General features: G+C 38.9%; 3 protein-coding genes across 4 annotated transcripts; all 3 read right to left on the bottom strand.

Moving 5' to 3' along the window:
• Nucleotides 1–2,397: 2,397 nt before the first annotated feature.
• On the bottom strand, nucleotides 2,398–8,791 carry fblim1 (filamin binding LIM protein 1). The gene is made up of 9 exons (XM_053316654.1): nucleotides 8,607–8,791; nucleotides 8,157–8,396; nucleotides 7,412–7,778; nucleotides 6,266–6,429; nucleotides 5,051–5,144; nucleotides 4,768–4,937; nucleotides 3,960–4,138; nucleotides 3,490–3,610; nucleotides 2,398–3,377 (listed from the first exon to the last, which is right to left on the bottom strand). Exons 3-9 carry the CDS (start codon nucleotides 7,752–7,754, stop codon nucleotides 3,267–3,269), a joined length of 1,182 nt encoding a protein of 393 aa, XP_053172629.1. The 5' UTR covers nucleotides 7,755–7,778; nucleotides 8,157–8,396; nucleotides 8,607–8,791; the 3' UTR covers nucleotides 2,398–3,266.
• A 2,894-nt stretch (nucleotides 8,792–11,685) lies between these two features.
• LOC128355271 (transmembrane protein 82-like) lies at nucleotides 11,686–14,743 on the bottom strand. Its single transcript, XM_053315519.1, has 7 exons — nucleotides 14,739–14,743; nucleotides 14,347–14,450; nucleotides 13,104–13,176; nucleotides 12,831–13,017; nucleotides 12,235–12,652; nucleotides 11,947–12,131; nucleotides 11,686–11,772 (listed from the first exon to the last, which is right to left on the bottom strand). The coding sequence occupies exons 1-7, from the start codon at nucleotides 14,741–14,743 to the stop codon at nucleotides 11,686–11,688; spliced, it is 1,059 nt and encodes a 352-aa protein (XP_053171494.1).
• A 751-nt stretch (nucleotides 14,744–15,494) lies between these two features.
• Nucleotides 15,495–20,955, bottom strand: slc25a34 (solute carrier family 25 member 34). 2 transcript variants are annotated; one of them, XM_053316655.1, is made up of 6 exons: nucleotides 20,893–20,955; nucleotides 19,806–20,553; nucleotides 17,462–17,527; nucleotides 16,946–17,098; nucleotides 16,697–16,831; nucleotides 15,495–16,554 (listed from the first exon to the last, which is right to left on the bottom strand). In XM_053316655.1, the coding sequence occupies exons 2-6, from the start codon at nucleotides 20,283–20,285 to the stop codon at nucleotides 16,366–16,368; spliced, it is 1,023 nt and encodes a 340-aa protein (XP_053172630.1). In that variant the 5' UTR covers nucleotides 20,286–20,553; nucleotides 20,893–20,955; the 3' UTR covers nucleotides 15,495–16,365. The 2 variants fall into 2 exon arrangements, with proteins under 2 accessions (XP_053172630.1, XP_053172631.1); XM_053316656.1 differs by lacking the exon at nucleotides 20,893–20,955 and having other exon boundaries at nucleotides 19,806–20,299; nucleotides 20,385–20,639.
• Nucleotides 20,956–22,591: the final 1,636 nt, after the last annotated feature.

The raw sequence follows: 22,591 nt of genomic DNA, 5'->3' as shown, positions 1-22,591 counted from the left end.
CGGTGGAGTCGGTGACGCTGTGGGCCTGGTAGCCTGCTGCCCGCTTAGCTTAGCTGCTGCGTCCTCTAGCCAGGCACGGGGACGCGCGTCAGCCTCGCTCCAGACTGTTAGCGGGTGCGAGCTGCGCGTGCACGACAGTAAAGCACATGTACAGCAGAAAGGACGGAATAAGCTGCAGCCTGCAAGATATATACATTAAAGACAGGGCTGGGAAGGTTACTTTGGAAATGTAATAGGTTACAGATAACTAGTTGCCTATTCACAATCTAATAAGTACTGTAACTATTTCATTTACCTGATCAAAGTAATGTAACCTATTACATTTGATTACTTTTTGATTACTTTTCGAATTTTCTAATGAATGATATTGACATGATTTGTGCTCCAAATGAAAAATTCAAACAAGAACATCAGGATAACATCAAATTACTTTACGAAATGGCTTTTACTGGAAATGGCAAAATAAGGCATTGTGCACATCAAAAACATACAAAGCAACAACATTAATATTATTCATCAACACATAGCCTAAGTTTTACAGAAAATATTCAGATGTAACAACATTTCAGTGTTTTTAGACAAAGTCCCTGTTTTTGTTCCAGTCTTTCCACTGCAGCTGAACAGGAAAACATTGTCTATCGAGAGATTTTTTTAATAGAAAAGACTAACTCCATTTGACTAACAGATGGTTGAAGCCTCATATTATCCTCAGATAAGCTTTCACATGCATTTTTTCTTGAAAAACAAGGATGATTTTGTCCCCATCATTTTAATTGTAAGCACATTTGGAGGCGATCTTTAAATGGTGGGTATAAACACAAGGAATGACTACAGCAAGCAAAACGTGTCAGTATTCTTTTGGGTACTTGACCATTGTGTTAAGACAGACTTGAAAAATAGTGAACCCATCATTTATTTTTTTATAAAATGTCACAAAGTCTTCAAACATGTTTTGTCCAACTAACAGGAGAACACCCACATGTATTCAATATATCATGATATAGACAGAAAAGCAGCAAATTATCACATTTAAGAGGTTAAAACTAGTGGCTGTGTTTTTGCTTAATAATGACTTCAACAGTTAATCGATTATCAAAGCTGATTAATTGACTAATCATTCTGGCACTAGTGAAAAATGAAAAGAAAAACTCTTTGCCTTCAGCTGACATTCATGAGATGACAGAAAACACATAAAAGAAGGATTTGGGAATGATATGCAACTAATCTCTACATCCAGACTCAAAGCAGTCTGTTACAGTTCAGCCCCTCAACCCTTACACCACCACAGGAGCCCACCAGCCCTAAAATTTGTAAAATACATCTCTGACTTGCATCCATCCTCCAGTATGTACCCAGTGGACTTCTTATAACTGATATATCTGATAACTGTTAGTAGGTTTAAAACAAAACTTAGTGAAGCTGTATTCAGCACTCTGACTCTAAAATGCACTGTGACTGTTTTTTTTCCTTTTTATGTCCTTTATATATATTTTAAATTTGTTTTATTTTTCTATGCAGTTTTCCTTTATTATTATTATTATTATTCCTCTATTTTATGTAAATCACTTTGAATTGCCTTTGTGTATGAAACGTGCAATACAAATGAACTTGCCTTGCCTTCAGTTTGCAAACATTTACAATTCATAAGTCAGTATCCCAACCACCCCACCCACTGGAGGACTGGCCAAAACACAAAAACACACATTCACAAGACATTTAAAATACAAAACATGATACACACGTGGAACTTGACTGGCTACCCCAGAGGCCTCCAGAAAACATCTGGGTGGGTGTTGGCAAGTGGTCTGGCAAGTTGTTCTTACAAACTTACATTACATTTACATTAAACTTACATTATAAAAGTATAGGTAGCAAAATAAAGATGCTTTTAAAAAAACAACCAAAACAAACATATTCCTCATGCATTTACACCAGAGAAGCCACACCCACCTCATACTGAACCTTTATTGGCCTCAATATTTCAATAATCCTGGAGCCACCATACTGTAAGATTCATGTCCAGGGCAGCCACAGTGTTCATATCAATTAGAAGGAAATGTAAATTGGGCAAACCTGTCTTTGATTCAAATGAAATGCACATCTTGCAGCAAGGTGTTGTTGTGTGCAATTTGTGCAAACAGTGCTTGTGAATTAGATTTTTAACTGCCTGAATCAGACTTTTTTAAGCTTGGCTTGAACTGATTTCTTCTTTTCTCCAATTAAACAAATAAATCAAACATCTACATCTGGGATCACTTAAAGACCAGACAGAAAAGACAGCAGGGAAGCAAAGCATTTCAACATTATCTCATTAGAAACTAAATCTGAAGCATAAGGAGTAGGAACATAAATGATAAAATTACTTTTTCAGAAAAACGTTTTAATACATGTTTTTGATAAACATAAATTCTAGAAACAATTTTGAGATACACAACATAAATATCAACATAATTCATATGGTCAGAATGAAACTTTATATTGTAATTTGAAATCTATGTAAATTGTTCTTTTGTTGAGACAATATGAAGTAATACAGTTTTGGCCTGGTCAAGTGAAGATCTGTGTGTAATATAAATCAAGACGTAAGCATCACATTCAGAAGCTCTTTAAAGTTTTGGTCCATTATGAGTGCTTTGTGGTGTGTTACTTTGCTCTGTTACACTTGATTTTATCAAAGGTCTGATGTCAAACAGTATTCAAATCTGGTGTTTACATATCCTCACCACAGATGTTTAGTTACCTCATGTATGTGGTTGTGTAAGAGAGCAAAACACATTTCTTGAGTGACTTGGAGGTTATTTTCTTTACCTGCCTTATCCAAGCTGGTTAGCAAAATGATGCATTTTAAATTTTTACTAAAAGTCATACTTGTGAATGAAATTGTATTTTCCACATATTGATCATTACTGATAGTTTCTGTGTGTAATTTAACAAATGTTATATATAGCTGGAGATAAAATATATTATTTTATTTTTATATAAAGGTTTTTCATATAAAGGTTTATTTTTATGCAAAGCGTTAACATGATTTAGAGACAGTATACTGATGGATGATTTACACAAGTTCAAATAATTCTTGCCAAATGTGTTTTGCATAAATATATTCGGTGCATTTTTTGTGTTTATTGAGTGCAAAAATATCAAGTACAAAAGAAGAACGAGAGTCTCTTCAGAAAGCATGATATAATGTAGGAATAACCATATTTAGTTATTGTTCTATTGGGGAAAGAGGTGTGACATTTTGGCTGCAGTTTAAAAAGCCAGCGTTAGTGCTGGCCAGAAACCAGGGTCAGGTGGCAAGCTTTGCAAAGCATCCTCCCATCCAAAGGATAGCAGCCATGGTCATTTGGTTCAGGGGAGAGCTGGATGACACAGACCTGCAGACAATATGAAAGACTTGTTGACTGGAGATAATTAATGTGTATCTTGTATGTTTGCTTACTGTACTTATCAGTGTGCTCATACACTGTCTGTTCACTGAACGCCTACCTCACATCTGTAGCAGTTCTCATGGTAGGTACTTCCCAGGCATTCAACAGTGTAGCTGTCAGTACCATCTTCTTTGGGAATGATTAGCTGGTTGCAGGCGTTACACTTTGGAGCGTACTTCCTTCATGGACACAGTTTTAGAGGAAATATTAGGCAATGCAACTTTATTTTAATAGCACCTTTCAAACACAGAGGTCATTCAAAGTGCTTTAAACAAGGCAAAGAATCACATTAGAACAAGACTTAAAAGCTCTACACTAAAAGAGAGTGAAGTAATAAAATGTCACAAAATCAATAAAGAAAAAAACATACAGTAGAGAAACCAATCAATCAATTTGTTTTACTATAAAAATGTATAATTACACCTATAACATGTATTTTACTCTCTGAATGGATTGCACAACCATTAACAATGTATTCTCAATGTATTTTTCTTGTTTTTTTCATACCATCATTTTAAATTCTCATACCTGTAATAGTCCTGGAGGCAGTAAACTTCTCCAACTTCTCCCTGAGCAAAGCTTTGCTCTCCAATTTGCTGTTTACATGTTGTACAAGTGAAACAAGAAAGGTGGTACACTCGCTCAAGAGCGCGGATTACATGATCTTTGATAACCTCACCGCATGCCCAGCAAAGCTCAAGACTGGCCTGAGGGACACAGAAAGACGTGGTCAGTGCATTGCATTTCTGTAACATATAAACACACATTTGTTACTTTTTACCCATTAACAAAGCACTTACACCTCTTATGGGTGTTTGCATTTTTAATTGTAATTTTCCCACTTTCCAAACAGCCATCAACTTCCATTAATTAAAGAATAATGTGGAAAATGAACTTGCAGATACAATTTTACACTTTACACATTACAGTCAAGCTTGTATTCAATCTCCAGTTGTAACGGCATTAACATACAACAATACCATTAACAATAACATTTTACTCACACCGCTGAGATGACATTAACTATTAAGGGTGGATTTCAAGCAAGTTTCAAATCTGTGCAAAGTGATTTTCATGCTCTACTGAAGTTTTGAAAACAGATAGCAGTAATGTCAAGAATGCATGATTTGAAGAAAATTCGTTAAAACATGCAAAAACTTTGGTGTCCCTTTAAAAAGATTAGCATTTGTATTTTTAGCTTTTATAATATACATAAGTTCTACTTGTTTCTATTACAGGTTTTCATGTTCATTGTCACAGAAAATGCTGCAGATGTCTAATGTATTTTAAGCTGTGTTAACACTCTATAGTGAAGGCTGTGTGGATGTTGCTTTACCTGGTAGCAGTCTTCACAGAGTGGGATTCCCGCCTTGTTGTAGTACTGTTTACCAGCCAGAGGGATGTGACAAGATCTACACTGGAAGCAACCATCATGGTAATTCCTGTTTAAGGCCTCTATCACTGGTTCAGAAGGAGCCACGGGCTTCCGACAAAAGCCGCACACCTCTGTATTGTACAAAGAGATCACATGTCAGAGTAGGTTATAATAATATATGCATTGTTAAAGCAGAATAGTTACAAGCCTTAGTAGTAAATGTGTCAATAAGAGATCATGTTACCTGTATTCTTCTCACTCGTGTCTTGGTCATTTTTGTGGATCCCTCGGGATTGTTCATTTTGTTTTAACCCACTAGGTGGTGTGCTTGTTTCCACCTTGAATGTAAAGCACATTGTTTAAAAGTGAACTTTAAACTGAAACAACTGAAAATGGACATTTGAGTTTGGATACTAGGGTAAAAGATGAGGGATGGCTTTGAAGGTTACACGCTGGACTGGCGTTACTAATTTGCGGACCTCCTAGTATTTGGATCTCCCAGTATGTCGACATTAAAATTTTAAAAATGTTGCTGACTGACAGAGCAGCTATTGTTACTCCAAGCATTCCACGATACATACCAACATCCTTCTCCTGCTTTTAATGAAAAGAGACCTTTTCTAGCAGATACAGATTCAGAACCGGTTTAAAAAGTCATGCTTTTCCCCCCCTAAACACTTCAACTTTGCAAAGTCACGTTTGAATCATTTTTGTGTGAGATCATAATTTGAAGCTGTTCTCACACTGACTGAAGCAGCATCAAATCAGTCTTCAAAGTCTCTGTGTTCAACATTTAAATTAAAAATATGTATGAAATGGTGACCTAAATCTGTTCTGGAAAGAAGTTGCAAAATAAACTTTGCAGATAAACACAAAAAATGCATCTTAATAAATTAAATATAAGTTTTGAAGTATGCAGGACATCTTTTAAATTCCTTGATATAAGATAATGGTGAACACAACAATAATTCTTTAAAACATGGGGCACCTTGTAATAGATGCATAAAAAAAGAAGGTCTACACATATTCAGACCAACTGCTGCAACCAAATCCATTTTGTCTGTGTTTTCTACACAGACATGTGGCTGTAATGACGGGGGGAAAAAAATTCTTATTAAGATATCAACAGCTTGGAAAATACTCTGTTTGTGACAGGAAAATCCGCACAGTTTATAAAGTGTTTTTGATCATTTACCAATATCTAAAAGACAGCTGCTTTCCCCTCAATAATGCGTTTTGCAGATGATTCTTTGTAGCCACTGCACAACACTATAGAGGATTAGTAAAAGCGGTGGAAAGTTGTAATCCTTCACTGTGGGAAAAAATGATATGTCTACTTCAAGGGGGATTTATGCTGAAAATGGGAATCAACAGTAAAACAGTAAATAGCGTTCGTAAAGGTGAAGATATGAGTGATGCAAATGTTTCTTTAGCAGAATTGCAAGAGAAGTCTGCATACCTCTCTGTTGTAAAGTGGCCGCTGGCCTGGGGTTAGAGGGTGGGTGGGAGGCATCTGAGGAGATAGAGGTGGTGGAAGCGCTGAATCTTCAGACAACAATTGTCCCACAGATGAAGGCAGTACAGCAGGAGGAGGAGGAGGAGGAGGAGGAGGATGGAAGATGTCTGTGGGACAAAAAAAACATTTAGTTGTAGTGATTTACACAACAACATGCTTTTTTAAAAAACACATTGGAATAAATTCACTAGCTAATTAGTATAAAACTGAATAATCATGTTCAGTACATATGCATGATGCACATGTATACACTCATATATAGTGACCCTCCTCCACAGGCAGAGAAATGATTAAGGGGAAAAACATGAAGAGAAAAACATAAAATTAAAATGATAAATCAACACATAATAAAAAAAGGAAGAAATTGAAGATAGGGTTATCTCATCCTGGCACATATTTTGCTCTACCATGTATGGTAAAAGTAAAGTGACAACTGTTCTACTTTTTCCGGAAAAGGATGACGAATGTGTTCAGATATAGGAAGTAATGCAAAAAAATATGTTATCTTCTCCAGCCTTAGAACAGACATTATCCTGGATACATCCTGAATCTAGTTAACGTGAGTGGGATACAAATGTTTCCAATTATTCAATTCAATATAACTTTATTTATCCCTGTAAGGGCAATTGTATGCAACAGCTCATCACCCAGATGAACAGATACACACACAGTTGGTAGGAAAGACAAAATAATGTTAATCACAAAGCTAAAAACAAATGAAAGACTGTGAACTTAAAAAAGAACCCTTTGTGCAATTGCCAGTAATTACAATGAAACACTAAGAGGTTAAAAAACCATACAGTAATTAAATAATATCAAACCTCTTGCAAAACAATGGTCAGGAAGGCAATACAATCTCATTAGTATCTGTGTAGACCTGCTCCTTCAGGGAGGATCCTGAAAGAGCAGTAACCCCCCCAAACAAGTGATTCAAAACACCATGTTCAAACATATGACGTCAGCTGGGCCCTGATGATACATTTCGAGTGAACTTCTAAATATGTTCTTATGAATTTTAAATGAAGTTTAGTGCACCTTAAGTATTACTTCGCATTGAATCCAACAAGAAAAGACGTTTTTTATGAATACCTGCAGCACCTCTGTCCTCTTGCAGCTTTCCTCTGCTGGGTCCAGGTTGGACAGTTTTGGGGCTCTGAGGTTCGGGGGCTCGAGCTGAGGCCCCTGCAGGGGTCCTGCCTTTCTTGTCTACTCTGGCGTAGATGTCAGAAGGCGAGTGGTCCTCTTTCTTCTGTCTGAGGGCAAGGATGCTGTCACTTGGGTTGACTCGTACAGCAGTATGCTGCTCGTCTCTAGCTGGGACACTGTGAGCTTGGAGGGCGGGTTGTTGCTGTGTTACAGTGGCTCGGTAAGGAGACGCCAGAGTGATGAAGACAGAGGACACCATCCTTTTTGGTGAAGCTGCTGATGCCATGATTGTGTAAAACCCACATACAGTCTAACAGAAGTACAGAACAATTATGTTACCAAGACTGCTTACATTTAATGTTTTATAATCCTGTTTAAAGGGGTAATCATAAAAATATGGACACACCACAGACCTCACTTTATCCTTAGCAACAATGAAATATAAGAATACAAACTGTGAACATAACATTTTATCTCTACCATCTCAATAATGTTTGATTTAAGTGTAAACGCCCTCTAAGTCAACTTTGTGGGAGCGTTCACTCTCACTTTAGAGAAGTAAATTCACACACTCACAGCCCTCATTACCCATAATGAAAGGTTTTAGAGGCAGAAAGCACAAATCTGAATCATCTGTTTCCTTTAAAACCCACTCACACTGGCTGTGAGCTGCCATTACACTACATACCTGGGAGAAAATGTGGTTTGAAGTCTTCTCTCCTTTCTCTTTCCCTGCTTTGTATCTCAACACTTCTGGTTTGTTTCACTGTTTTCCCTCCTGCAAGCTGCCACTGAGAAGAGAGGACTTAAACTCCGGCAAAGAGGGCGACTATCTACAGAAGGCCACTCCTTTTCCTTCTGTACCTCCCTCCCCAACTCTCTCCGTCGACCCCTCCTCCTGCTCTGGCTGAATGACAATACCACCTCCCTCCCGACCGTAAAAGGTAAACAGTTAATCTCGGGCAAAGTGCAGTAAAAAACATGACACATCCATCCACTATGAAAACTTGGCAGACTCACACACTCACTGGCATGCATGCACACAGTCACATACTCACAAAGAAAAGTCATGCAGCAGTTGTGCAATCAGACCAAAAGCACAGTCAGACTTCTTATGCATTATAAAGTCTTAAAGTACCTGATAAGGTTTTCGTCCTTAAGTAAGACACACAGCCACCTCCCAACTCCTTATCTTTTTGCATACCAGCTGGATGTGACTCTACCTGCCCTTCCAAGTAACTCTCTATCTCTGTCTGTCCTCCTTTTCTCTCCTGTGCAGCTCTGGCTTATTGTTCTGTCAGCTTTATTTTCCCTACCTCCCTCATTGAGTCTGCCTCCTTTTTTCTTCTCCCTCTTTCCTTCTTCCCTTCCCCCACTACATTATATCACTTTAGCCTTGACTCACTATCAGTGTCACATGGCTTTGCCTCCGTTAGTGCCTCACCGACATCCAGAACACCATTTATTTGTGGTGGACTTCATCAGAACCTCCTGATGAACCTTTTTGTGTTCAAAGTAAAGGAGCAGAAGGATTACAGTGCAATGAATCAGAGCATTGTGCAAGAGGAGATGTTGGTATATGAGGAGAGGGGGGAACAGTGAGTGATGTCTATGAGAACTATGAAAAAGCTGCTTTGTTGTGTTTTCTGCTCTCCACCAGAGAGAGCCTGAGCAATATCAGGTCTGCTGATCAGCAAATATTGTGGTTAGTTTCTGGAGCCAAACCTTGTGAGGTCTACTCCCCTCTAAAGAGTCAAAGGGGAGGAGGATGGAGCGAGAAAGCAAATGTTGGATAAAACTTCCCTGCTCAAGGATGAATGTGGGTCAACGTGAAAGAAGAGTGAGGCAGGAATGTGCGAGAGAGGGTTAACAGGAGACGGAGATGAGAAAAGTGATGGGGGTCTCTGTTGTTCCAGCTCTGTGGAAAGGAATGCTGCAGTGATGTCACGGCTGCAGGAGGGAGCATGCCTAGTGATGACACAATCCCCAGACCTCTAAGCTCCGCCCCCCCCAAAAAACCAAAATCCTCATTAAATCCTCTGAACCTCATGCACTGCTTCATGACTTCTCAGTTACCAATGTCACTATACAGTATAATATTGACCAGATGACAATGAAAAGAGAATTTAAAGAATGAAGGGAAATTAAGGGAAAGAAACAGGATGAGGAAAAACAATGACAATTTTGATGCTGACTTCCTAGTTGTAAACATCTTCAGGGCTGGAACAACTAGGCCTACTGGAATGTCCGACTTAAGTAGAAACACAATTACTTTACCCAAATATCCCCCATGTAAAAATGAAAATTACACTAGTAAATGTAGAAGTGAAGTGACTGCTTTGAATAACAGTTAAATGATCCAGGAGTAATAAAGTTGTACGGAGCCCCTCTGGTGTCCACAAATTGTGGCCACAATATAGCTATAACGTGCGCACGAAATACTAATTAATAATATATATTAATATCATTCCTGGACAGCTGGGTAAGCAAATCGAGCGCACCTTCTCTAGAACCTGGAATAGCTAGCCAAATTCTGTTCACAGTTTCAGCTTGAAATCATAGAGCTTGAAATCAATTTAAAAAGTGCCTTTTTTTCACTGATCATCTCTTTTGAAAGTAGCACTTTGTGTGAGAGGCTCTCAGCTGAGGGAATACATAGGTTATATGAACCGCAGCGTTTAATGATGCCACCGGACGAAGCTGTGAGGTTACAGTAGCACTCACTGTATGTATCACGTTGCCAAGGGAACCTATAGCCTATCAGTGATCAGAATCTAGTTTGTATTGATTTGCAGGTTGTTGTTGCTCTGACTGAACTACTGAATGTGTCTGTAGTGTTCTCTGGACATTTGTCCTTCAATAAAATCACAGAAGATTAAAAGTTCACTATATTATTGATCAGTCTGACGTTTACCTGGAGAAGAAATGTACTATAATTCCTTAGTAGGCTATTTCGTGCGCATACCTATTTCGTGGCCACGAATTAGTAGTTCGTGCGCACGTTGGCATATTTGTGGCCACAATTTAATTTTTTTTTTACCATGACACCAGAGGGGTTCCGGGAGGTTGTAGCAGGCAGACTAAAAAGAAAATAGTGAAAACTATCCTGACTTCTTGTCCCTGCTAAGGGTTACACTCCAAAAAACACTGGGTCCAGATTTCCCATGATGCAACCAAATAGTATCTTTCATTACACCTCCCATCTGCATCAACATGCCCTCTTCTTTAAAACCCCACACTTCTCGTTTGTAACGCAGGGTTTCTGTTAAACATTTGAGGTCGCAAGTCTAAACTGATGACATCACATCAGATGACATCACTCTGATGTCATTAGGGTTTCCTTTTCTTTTCTTTTCTTTTCTTTTTTTGGACATCCCCCTGCACAGCCACAGAGGACAGTGTAAAATTGGTGGAGTGCACCTTTAATTAGTGATATAGGGTATGGTCCATAAGTGGATCAATGTGATGATAATCATTTTAAAATGAACAATCCTTCCACAGTACATCAAAGTTTGTCAAAGCAGTGACATATTTTATAATGAGGGTTTTCCTAATGAATAACCAATGAGTTAACACAAGTGAATTTCACAGGTGTAGTAATTAATTGTAATATAATTGTAGGCCTCAGCGATTCTTGCCTTTACAAAAAATATTTGAGTAAAATAAATAAAAATCTATTCAAGCCAAAGTAGAATTAAAGTACAAAAAGTACATCAAAAATCTTCTTTAATACTACAGTTAGTGTTTGCAATTCATGTTTTCGACCTGACCATATTGAAGAATGGAATTTTACAAGCCCTTAGCCTCTGCTGGTGGAGTCCTAATTTATTTACACTTTTGTCTCATCTGTATTCTATTACCACTACACTACAGCTTGGTATACTTATGTTGTATCACTGGAGAAAAACAATCAATAATATGAAACATTTAATATGCAGTAAGCCATTCTTTTTCTTTTTTCTTTTTCATGTTTGTCTTCCATTAAATGAAGCGTATCAGTGCACAATTATAGCAAAATGACCTCTCGTATTTGCTGAAAGAAAACAGCAGCTTTTATATCAGATATGAAAAGGCACAAATGCTAAAACATTTAAAACAGCTGTGAGACATCAGAAACCACAAGTACAAATTCATGCCATCAAGTATAATATTGTATATGAGTGTATCTTGACATTCGAGGTAGTCAATAGTATTGGAGGTAGACTTGAGGTTTATGATCAGCCACTGTTAGATGAGTGGGTGTGATTCCTTGTTCTGTGACTGGAGCTTTCTTTGTGTTTGCTTAAGGTGGTGTCTTCTTCTTCCTAAAAATGAAGCATGACAATTCAAGTTTAGTCATGCAATTTATACATTTGGCAACATGACTGTGAATATGAAGTGAGTTAATAAATACAAAAATAGCTGTGTTGTAGAAATGGCAACTGCTTGTGTAAAAAAACAGATGGAGATATGCTGGTAAATTTGATTTTCAAACAGACCTTTAACACGGCCTGCAGCAGGTCCTTAGAGGGCAGCAGGCAGACAGCTTCTCCCAGGAAAGTGATGAGGACTTGGAGGACATCAGACCACTGACCCACTGTCAGCATGAGCACCAGCAAGGATCCCAGCCGCAGCACTACAGCGTGCATGAAGGCCTCTGCACCAGTGTGTCGATTCTGATCCTCTGTGTAAAATATGAAAAAGTTACACCAGAGACAATAGTGAGAGCTTTTACATTTCATCCTCAAGGTGCATTCATTCTCCCAAATAGTTGCCCTGATCATCACCTTGAACATAGACTACCAGCATGGTGTAGCAGAGTGTCAGTGGAGTCCAAAACTTGAGAGCATCCTTCTGGGAGAGGAAGTGGTCATAAACCGTAGTGGTGGAGGCCACAGTTGCTACAGCGAAAGCCAAGACAACCCCTCTTTGCAGTGAAGCCAATATGGTGTGGCCAGAGGTCAGGAGGGTGATGCACTTCCCACAGTAACGCTCTGTACTATGCAGTGGGTACAGTCTGGCCACATGGCTCCACAGACTACTGCAGGAGCTTGCCAGTGCCCAGCTGAGTGCAGCAGCCAGGAACAAGCTGAGGGAGCTGTGTGGAGCCCCCTGATGGAGGAAGGCCAGAGTACAAGTGAGGCCACAACCCAGGGAAAACTGGCACTGCAACAGGAGCCGATCCAGGCCTCTGCCATTAGGATCCTGAATTAAGATAGATTGAGAAGGGTGGATAAAAGTCAGTCAGTTCAGTATTAGAAAGATCTATATATACAATGAACACAAGAACAAACTGAAAATACTCTCAGATAAAGATGTAAAACAAGCTAAAATCAATGCTTCTTATTCTCTTCTGCTCTTTTCATATCTTTGAGGAGCTCACCAGTCCTGCTGACACCCAGGCAGAAACAGCTCTGAGGGAAAACTCCAGCACTATCAGAGAAGAAACACGTGAGCCAACCAGAGACAAGAGGACTGCCAGTGACCAGAACTGGACTGTGGTTCCCCAGTTCCCTCTCAGCAGACTGCTTGGTGACAATGACCTCTGTTTGCTTTCAATTTCACTGTCACTGTTTGGAGAGAATTTAAAAAATTAGTGTCCTGATCTTGAACATATCTGACATTTTCTCTTTCATTTTCACGAGAAAAAACTCACCTGCATGTTTGACTAAAGAAGTAAACTCTCATCAGATTGCATAGCACCGATACTCCACATGCACCTACGAGACCTTTAAAACACAGATGACATCACAACCAAAAATAAGATTGTAAAGAAACAACTTGAGTGAAGACGTATTGACATTTCTAGTGTTTAGAAACCAGAACTCGGCCAGGAGGGGCAGGAAGTTGGTGCAGTACAGGAGGTCGCTCAGTCAATGGGGACAGCATCCAGCTGGAGGGACTTGAGATTGCTAGGAATTTTTGCAAATTTTACATTAAAGCCAAGAAGGAAGTGTTTAACTTTCTCTAATTTCACAGAGGATTGGGGCATCCTTTATCCAATAGGTGTGTGTGTGTGTGAGAGGGGGTGGGAGTCAGGATTCTTCCAGTGCATGAGAATAACACACCTTGCGAGTAATGTGAAAAAAGTTCAGTGAAGAATGACAGCAGCGGATGGTTAGTAGGTTAAGCACTAAACAGGCCAACTAAGGGTGAGGGGTGGATGTTAGCAGATGTGATGGCTGAGATTGAATCAAAGACAGATTTCAAGAGTAAAAGTAAAACAAGTTTTTAAAAATGGCAGGGCAGGTCCAAAACATGGGGGCGAGATTAGCTGGTCTTAGGTGACATTTATCACAATTTGGGTCAGTGCTAGGAAAATGTGAGTCAGTTTGGTTTTAGACCAGTGGACTATATGAACTGCTTTACATTGTAAGACTTGGTGATGGGCACAAATTGAGGACATGTGGATACATTTCAAAACTGACTGCGAGACCACCCATTCCTTTGGTTTTATTTGGAGAATACTTTTATCAATTCTGGGTTGTTTATTCTGTTTTGTCTTCTTTTTCTTTTTTGACTAATAGTGGAAGTCTTGAGCCAGTTGGGCAAGCAAACGGGATAAATTATATTTAAGAGAATTTAAATAGTTATTGGTTACACAGATGCACAGTCCTCTTTCTGTGCAAAAATGTATTTAAAAGTTTATGACACTAATATGAAGCTTCAGCCATCCAATTAGTCAAATCAAATAGAATAGTATATGTGGAAGATGTTCACTTTATTTGACTGACTCAGGACAACTGAAGCCTCAAATCATCTTCAGATGGACTGTCCCCACCCCTTACATTGTAAGTACATTTGAAGGGGATCTTCTAATGGGCCTTCATGTTCATATGGGTACCTAACAATTGTTTTAAGACAGACTTGAAAAAATGTGAACCTATATTTAAACTCACCTTGAAAAAAGCAGTCAACTGGATTTGAATCAAAAGGCATCCACTCAGAAGTACCCAGGATCCAGGAGTAGGGGAGAAACATTTTTATGTTTTCCTTGTAATATCTCAACAAGGATACTCACAAAAAAAGAGTGCTAGGATCTCTCACTCACTCTATGTCAATCTGAGACTTACTAACTACAAGTCTGCGGGCCAAAACTTCAGTAAAGATTTTAAACTTCCTTTTCTTTCTTCCTGTTGATTAGCACTGAGTGTGCTGCATGCTTAAGGTCCAAAGGTCAAATGTGATAGTTGTCAGTCTAATCATTTCTTGATCAAAGAGGCGATGATTAGCCTTACTCAACAATCAGATACCTTTTACCAAGGTAAAAAAAAAACCCTATGCTTAGCACGTCATGGAGATATCACATATTTCAATAATAATAATAAAAGTAACAGCAACTTTATTTCTATCACACCTTTCACAAAATGCAGCTCAGAGTGCTTTATGTTTGAAACAATGAAAACAAGAGCAAACAAATACAGTAAGTACATTTAACAGCAGAGATGGAAATACATTATAATAAATTAGAGGAGACAAATGTAAAAAAAAACTAAATGAAAACAAGTTTAAGGGATAAAGCACAAGATAAAAAAATAGGCTTTGCTGTAAAGGCATGTTCACAGAGGTTATCTGTTTGATATTCATGGACCAGGTGTTCCACAGTTTTGGTGCATGGATTATGAAAAGCAGTGTCCACACTTTCCTTGTGGAGTGCTTCTGACATGATCAAACCACCAGCTGTGGAGGATCTCAGGGCTTTTTGTGGTCGACAAGATATTTTGTGTTTGAAAGTGCTATGCCATTTAGAGTGTAATTAAAAGGGACCTTAAAATCAGTTCTAAAAGAACCTGAAAGCCAGTGCATTTCCACTAAAACAGGAGTGATGTGCTCTCTCTTTTTGATCTTAGTTAAAAATCTTGCTGCTGAATTCTGTATGATTTCTAATTTCTTCATAGACCTTTTTCGGAGACCAGTAAAAGAGTGCATTGTAGTGGTCTAGCCTGCTAGTAATAAAACCATGAATTAATTTGTCAGCATCCTGTTGAGTTAAAAATAGCTGTACTTTGACAACATTTCTCTGGTGGAAAGAACTCACTACAAAGGATACAAAAAAACCCACATTTATTTATTGCATTTCATACAAAAATGTCTTTATTATTATTATTATTAATATTATTATCATTTTTATTATTTTTGACTGCTGTTCAAAAAGGTATGAAGTACCCGTAGGATTTCTGTGATAAAAACGTCACATCAAATGCTGTGCTTGGCATTAGTTACCAGTAGTTCAAATGTCAGTAAATAAAAACATTCCCATCAAGTATCTTTCTTGACATATATAACAGACAAGGCAACTAGAATTATGAATTAAACTGTGAAACATAACAGCAGCCACACTGGACTAAACACATGGAATAAAGAGCTTATGTTTCAATAATCCAGACTTGTTCTTCAGGTCATTAGCCACTGATATGTTTACAAGTCATCTAAATTCCCCTTTTGTCATTTCAGCTTAGCTTCAAGAAGACGTTTTAAAGCCCAACAGATTACTTTTAAATTCATCATTTGAGGTATTAAGGTAAATCCTGATACTTCTTCATATATTAGATGGAAACTCCTCAAATTTTTTCTTGGAGTATGTGCAACGAATGTTCATCTTTTGTCAAGTACTTTAACGTTCATCCATCTTCTGCACTGCAACAAAAATAGTCTGTATACTGCTCAAATGTCTGTCCTTTGAGCATGACTTTTCCCTGGGACTCACTTAAAGGAATAGCTCAACATTTTTCTGGTAGAGCATAAGATAAGAAGATCTATGTCACTTTCTTATTGAGGAGGAGGAGTATTAATCTTGGCAAGAAAGAAAATGAGCATTTCCCAAAATGTCAAACCGTAGCATTAAATTCAGTGTTTCATCAAATGATGGACCACTGATAACAGAGTCCAGTCAATCATGTGCAGGTATCTGGAGTGTTTTAGTTCCTTCCCTGGCTCTTTCTGTCCTTCACAGTCTGTTGCCTCATCAAATCCCAGAACAGCATGCTGAGCATTGTGTGAGGGGCCAAGCGCAGAAACACGGGGCCCATGCCTTTATACAACCCCACTGGGCCTTCAGATTGGCACACCTTTAGCATGCAATCTAAAAATCCATGGTACAGACGTCCCTAAAGGGCAGATAAAGAAAAACAGTAAGGCTCCACAGTTTTCATCTTAGCTTTGTATGTATTTATTGGGAAAACTTGATCCCACAACACAATTCTTGTGCCATTATTGAGGGCAAAGACCAATTTCACCACTTTATCTCACCCTGCGTAACTCATCCACCGGCTGGTTGTAGAGCCGTGTACTGATGACGTCAAATGGTGTCATGGCGATTGCCACAGCAACTCCGCTGATCATGGCAGCTAACAAAGTCGTGAGCCAGCTGCCTGGACTAAACCACTGTAAGAGCAGAAAGACACTGATGATTATCTCAAGTTTGACTTTTGGCTGATGGAGTGATGGCAGCTGTTCAGTCACGTCACTACAAAAATGTAGACTGTTTATCACATCTACCTGGGAATGTGACACCCAGTCCTTGGCCGAGGTGAAGGTTGCCAGTTGAGCAGCTGATCCTACCATGACTCGAGGCACTGCCCCGTTCACTCCCCTCCAAAGGCCAATTAAACCCTCTCTTCTATAGATGGTAACAAAGGCATCAAACACTCCCTGAAAGGAAAGAAAACAATGACATTGGTGTGCTGGAAGCAGCATATAATAGCATTTAATACTGTATATGTTTCCCTATTATGTGGCATTGGCAGAATAAAGCAATAGCAATGTATTATTTATTTATCTTTATCTTATTTGTTAGTAATCTTCTGATTAATTAAAAGCCTTTTTCATTCATAGAACCACAAGTAATACCAATGCAAAGTAGTCTCCTTACAACATATTTGTCCTCTTAAATTAATTAGTGTATAAATGTGTATTGATCAGGCCACATAATCTGCACTTTCTATTCCACTTTATATTTATGCACTGTTTTATTAGGTAAAAGTGACACCCTCCATGGATGATGAATGGTCTTACCACATGGTTGTGCTGGTGGCCTACTGCTATGGCTTGCACAGTTTGAGCCTGCAGATGAGTTTTCACCTATGAAGGAAATGCAGCACACCGGGTTAATTATGCATTCAGTTTTTTTACACCAGACTGTACCAGATACACTGTGCTGTAAATGAATCCCATTACAGAGGAAACCACACTAAGTCGGATAATGTCTGAGTCAGATGCCAAGATGTGTTATGTAACAATTACAGGTAACTCTGCTTATGTTCAACAGGTATGAGTTACTCAACACGTGCTCTACCAGGAACTGGTCTGAAAAAGTTCCATGGCGATTCATTTGCAGCGCTTCTTGACTATCAATCTGTGCTGTAAGCATTTTAGCACACCATTCCAGCAACAACACAACCTTAACCCCCCTCTTCCTTCATTTACTGACGACACCACACAGACAGGAGCTGCAAGATTCTTTATATTTTTAGTAGCAGTGGGTAGGTTGAAGCAACATGCAGGGTATATTTAGTGACAAACATGTCATCAGAGAATATTATCTTTCCACGGTGCAAAAGGTTGGATGGCTTAAAAGTATTGACTGACTGGCTTAGGCAGAAAAATAACAACATTACTCATATACAAGGAGACGTGCAGAGGACGTTCATGAAATGTACAATAAATCAACGACAGCGACCCTTAAGGCTAATGTGAATGTCAAAATATACAGTACAAAACTTAAAAGTACAGTCAAGCGCCCAAATCAATATTGAAACAGCTTTTGCTTTTTATAATCTTTCCTCCTGTCTCCTTTCCCAAGGTGACAGACAGACTTGAAAAATTGTGGACCTACGTCTGGCATGGTTTCATGGGTGCACATTAAATCTGTATGTATTTTGGAAAAGCAAAGCTGAGTGGGACCTGGATGTGGAACACCTAGGGTTCAAGTGGGAAATGACAATACATGGATTGACCCAGTTTCAGACAGAATAAGTAGGAAAATGTACCGTATACTCAGCTCCATTTTTAGTTCTTTTAATCTGAGATTTCATCAGGGTGTTTTTAACTGTTGTGACTGTTCCTCCACTGTAATTCAACAGGTAAATAATTAGAGGGAATTGTTTTCCATCAGGGTATTTTAAACAACTTGATGAAGACTTTGTTGAAATGTTGGTGATTAAAAGAATTAGAGATGGAGCCATGTGTGCGTTACTTTTTCCTACTTATACTGTCTGAATTCTGCTATTAGTGCCAGCAAATACTTTGGGTGTATGTTTGCCAACCATTTTACTGACCCAGTTTAAGATCATCATTTCTGATCTGTCATACACACCCGTGTAATGTTACGTTACCTCGAAAGCCCTCCTACTGGATAAAAATAGATTTAGGACATTTGACACACCTTTGAAACGCAGTTAATGTGCCTTCATGTGTCTGTTTGTGCCGACTTACAATACAGCTGCTCAGGTCTAATGATGACGATGGTGATATCATCTTTCCACCATAGCTTTTTGCTGATATTGTCCTTTTTGATGATGATTGTGTGGTTGTTAATTAATTCATGTGGCTTTCTTTAACGTGTGTGTTAGTTTGAATATGTAACCTAATACAGTGATTCACTCAATGATATATAGGGTTTCAGTTATTAGGTTTAGTTTTTAACCATTGAACTTGATTGACTTTTTGGGAACAACAAAACAATGTCCTGTTTTCTTGAATCACTTAAGTAAAAAAAAAACCCAAAACAAAATCACACACACACACACACACACACACACACACACACACACACACACACACACACACACACACACACACACACACACACACACACACACACACACACACACACACACACACACACACACACACACACACACACACACACACACACACACACACACACACACACACACACCGTGCAGAATTAGAGGAACATACTTTGACATAATGCCCAAACATTGACATCTAGCATTAAGTTATGACACAAAACACGCAAATCTCAAACTTGTGACTATAATCTTTGAACATGATATACATAAATGTACCTATATAAGGCTTGCAACACCTACTCATTAAATCAGAACCCCTCAATAGATGAATCTATTATGAAAAATACAATTACCAGTGTAGGAAATAAGAAAAAACCCAAATTGTATCACACAAAATGATTTATTTTACAACCTTTTCTCTAATGTTTTCTCTTTTTCACCTGTTCTCAACAAGCTATTAAAATGAAGGTCTGAGAAGGTAAAAATCACTTTTTCAATTACCTACTCAACTCGTAGATGTGTAACCTATGATCACATGTAGAGACTGCTTTGTTTTAAGGGGTCATGGACAAAACATATATAGTTTGGGTGCAACAGCCACTTACCAGGTAAGCAGGAGAGGCAATGAAGGCACCGAGTGCTCCGGCCCCTGCCCCTGACAGAAGACTCCCTCCGTGGAACGAGGTGATACCCAGAGCTTCACAGTAGGAGTAGGAGCCCAGCCTTACACCGTTCATCACACCCTGGTACATCAGCCCAACTGAAAGCCCCTTCTGCAGGCCCCGGAGTCCATCTGTGCGGCCCACCACCCATAAGCTGTGGAGGACTCCGCGGTAGTGTCTCTGGTAGGAACCTCGTGCTTGCAGTTCACCCTGAAGCTGCAGACGAGTCTTCACAACCTCCAAAGGATTGGTGAAAACGCAGGCCGCACAGCAGGCCAGGGCTCCCAGGGCGAAGTCAAGAGGAGGCGAGGGGCCAAAAACACTGCCATGTACAGTGGACACAGTGGATGGCATCCTGTGGGTAACCTGGCCACCAAACACAGACTCCTTGGGTGAAGTTTCCAGCAGTTGTGTGCTGCTCATCCCTGAGAAGTGATCTTCACAGTTTGTCCTGTTAGTCCTTGAGATAACTTTGGGCCTCTTGTTTAAGTTTGTTCGGGAATAGGATTGTGTTGTACTTACAGAACAGTGGAGTCAGAGACAAGTGCTATCAATTTCTGTGATAAATCATTGAATATCAGCTTCGTATCGGTCTGACATGTCACTACAGGTCACTGCGCCACTCTGACGTCCTTCTGTAGTCACTTTCTTTATCTTCATTGACTGTCTGTCTGATCAGAAAAGGCACCATCTGTAGGACAATTCAAGTATCAGAAAAAAAGGCAGCGTGAAGTTCTGTTGAAATGGATACATTCAAATTTTATCTCACATGACACATTATTTACTCTTTAAACTTGTTGACATCCAACATTATTATACCTGAAAATGCAAAAGGCACTTTTAAAATCAAACAGGATGCTTTTCAGTGAGCAGTCTCACACACATCACCTTGATCCGAACAGGTCACACACCTCTCCAGTCAAATTAGTTCAAACCAACACAAGCACATTGCAGCTACCACAGACAAACACACTGTAAAACTTCCCTCGTGTGTCTTTCACACAGTTGTCGACTTCATTCAGAAACTCACAGTGTTTTGGATCCCTGCTCAGCTCCATTCTTCCTCTCTCCCCCATCATTGTAAACATGTGTCCTCAGCACATTCATTGTCAGTGTCCCCACCCACTGCCTCGGGCCAGAGCCAATACAGATCCAGTCCAGTCTGCCACCTCCCCATATCCCTGACCGTGCACCAATCACATGGCTCTTCCGTAAACTGCCCTGGCTTGGGTCCTATAGGATCTCTCTGGGTAAAAGGTTATTGTTGGTCAGAGGGGGGTGGAGTGTCTCAGGAAAATGGAGCAAGGATCTGACTGGTATAGGTATTGAATCAAGGCTAATCCAAAGTTAGTGTGGATAAGCATAGAACCAAAACAAACAAACAAACAAACCTATGCTATATATTCACTTAAGCACCACATAATGAAAAGAAAAAATCTGACAGGGAAGGACATTTTCAGCCTTGTGAGCATGAAAGTGAACTTGGTTTACAGAGACAAATTTAAAAGGTATATCTAAATTCTTAAATGACCAGAAGCATTTGTTCTGATATGTGTAAATTATAAATTAAATTTGAGATGATTCACCAATGATGACGTGCTCATTTCTTCTTGAGCCATGTGCACGAGAGCCACTAGACGGTGCTCTTCCACAGCTGTTCCACCACTCCAGACACCATCAACTTCAAATGCTTCACCATGTAAACATCAAATGCAACGACTGAGGCTTTAAGTTCATAGCTGGACTTGGAAAGAGGGGTTAGACTTGGAAAACAGTATTAGCAGCTGTTCTGGAGCTTTCGATCATATCCCATGATCTTGACGTTCGTGTCTTTCTATGTTTTGAAGAACTTTAAAGACGTCTGATGGAAGCAAACAGGCTGCAACAGTTTGAGTCTTATAAGTAACTGACCACCTAACTGTGAAAACTGAACCATGAATTAAGATTTAATATGTCATTGCCACAGTATTTATAGCACTGATCACAGTGACCAGGCCATTTCATATAGAATTATATATTTTAAGTTGTCTGTTTAAAGGTGTCAATTTAAATAAAACCCAATACTTTTACAATTACTACTACTACTACTAATAATAATAATGTGGTTAAATTTGGACTCAAACATTTTAATATCTACTGATGAAAATCAATTATCAAGATTTTCTTCAGTTTATCTTCTGTCAGTCACATGATCAAAGAGAGTTCAGATGTGCGACTAAAAGTTTCTCATCTTGAATTTTGGTGTTTTAATTTTACTGATGCAACTTGCAATCCAACTTACATTTTTAGATGCAAAAAGTCAACAATCTACAAATTATTCTTTGACTTTTGGACAATTTAATTTTTTTTAATCTCTCAGAACAAAAAAATCTGAATGTTTTTTGCACAGCTTCAAATGGAAATTGAAGCAAACAAATTCCGATAGATGGCTCCGTTTAGGGCTATAAATTCAGCAGTATCTAAATATCAACATTAGGTATTGAGTAGTGATTAAATGTAATCTTTTCAGTGGCTTATATCATTTTAATTGTTACAGCTCTTCTTTACTTCCATACATAAGTTTATAAGATGGGAAATTTACCACAGCAACTTATTAAACTTCCATCTGCTGATGAAGTTCATGTGAGTCCACTGAAAGCTCCAAAACAGCTACCAATGGACCTTGAAGTGAGATTGTTTTGTCAACAGAAGCAGAAATATTTGACAGAAAACAAAGCAGAAATTTTAAG

Source organism: Scomber japonicus, chromosome 3 (genome assembly GCF_027409825.1).
Source record: "Scomber japonicus isolate fScoJap1 chromosome 3, fScoJap1.pri, whole genome shotgun sequence".
Taxonomy (NCBI): domain Eukaryota; kingdom Metazoa; phylum Chordata; class Actinopteri; order Scombriformes; family Scombridae; genus Scomber; species Scomber japonicus.
The sequence above is the reverse complement of the archived record's forward strand: the minus strand, read 5'-3'. Positions and strand labels throughout refer to the sequence as shown.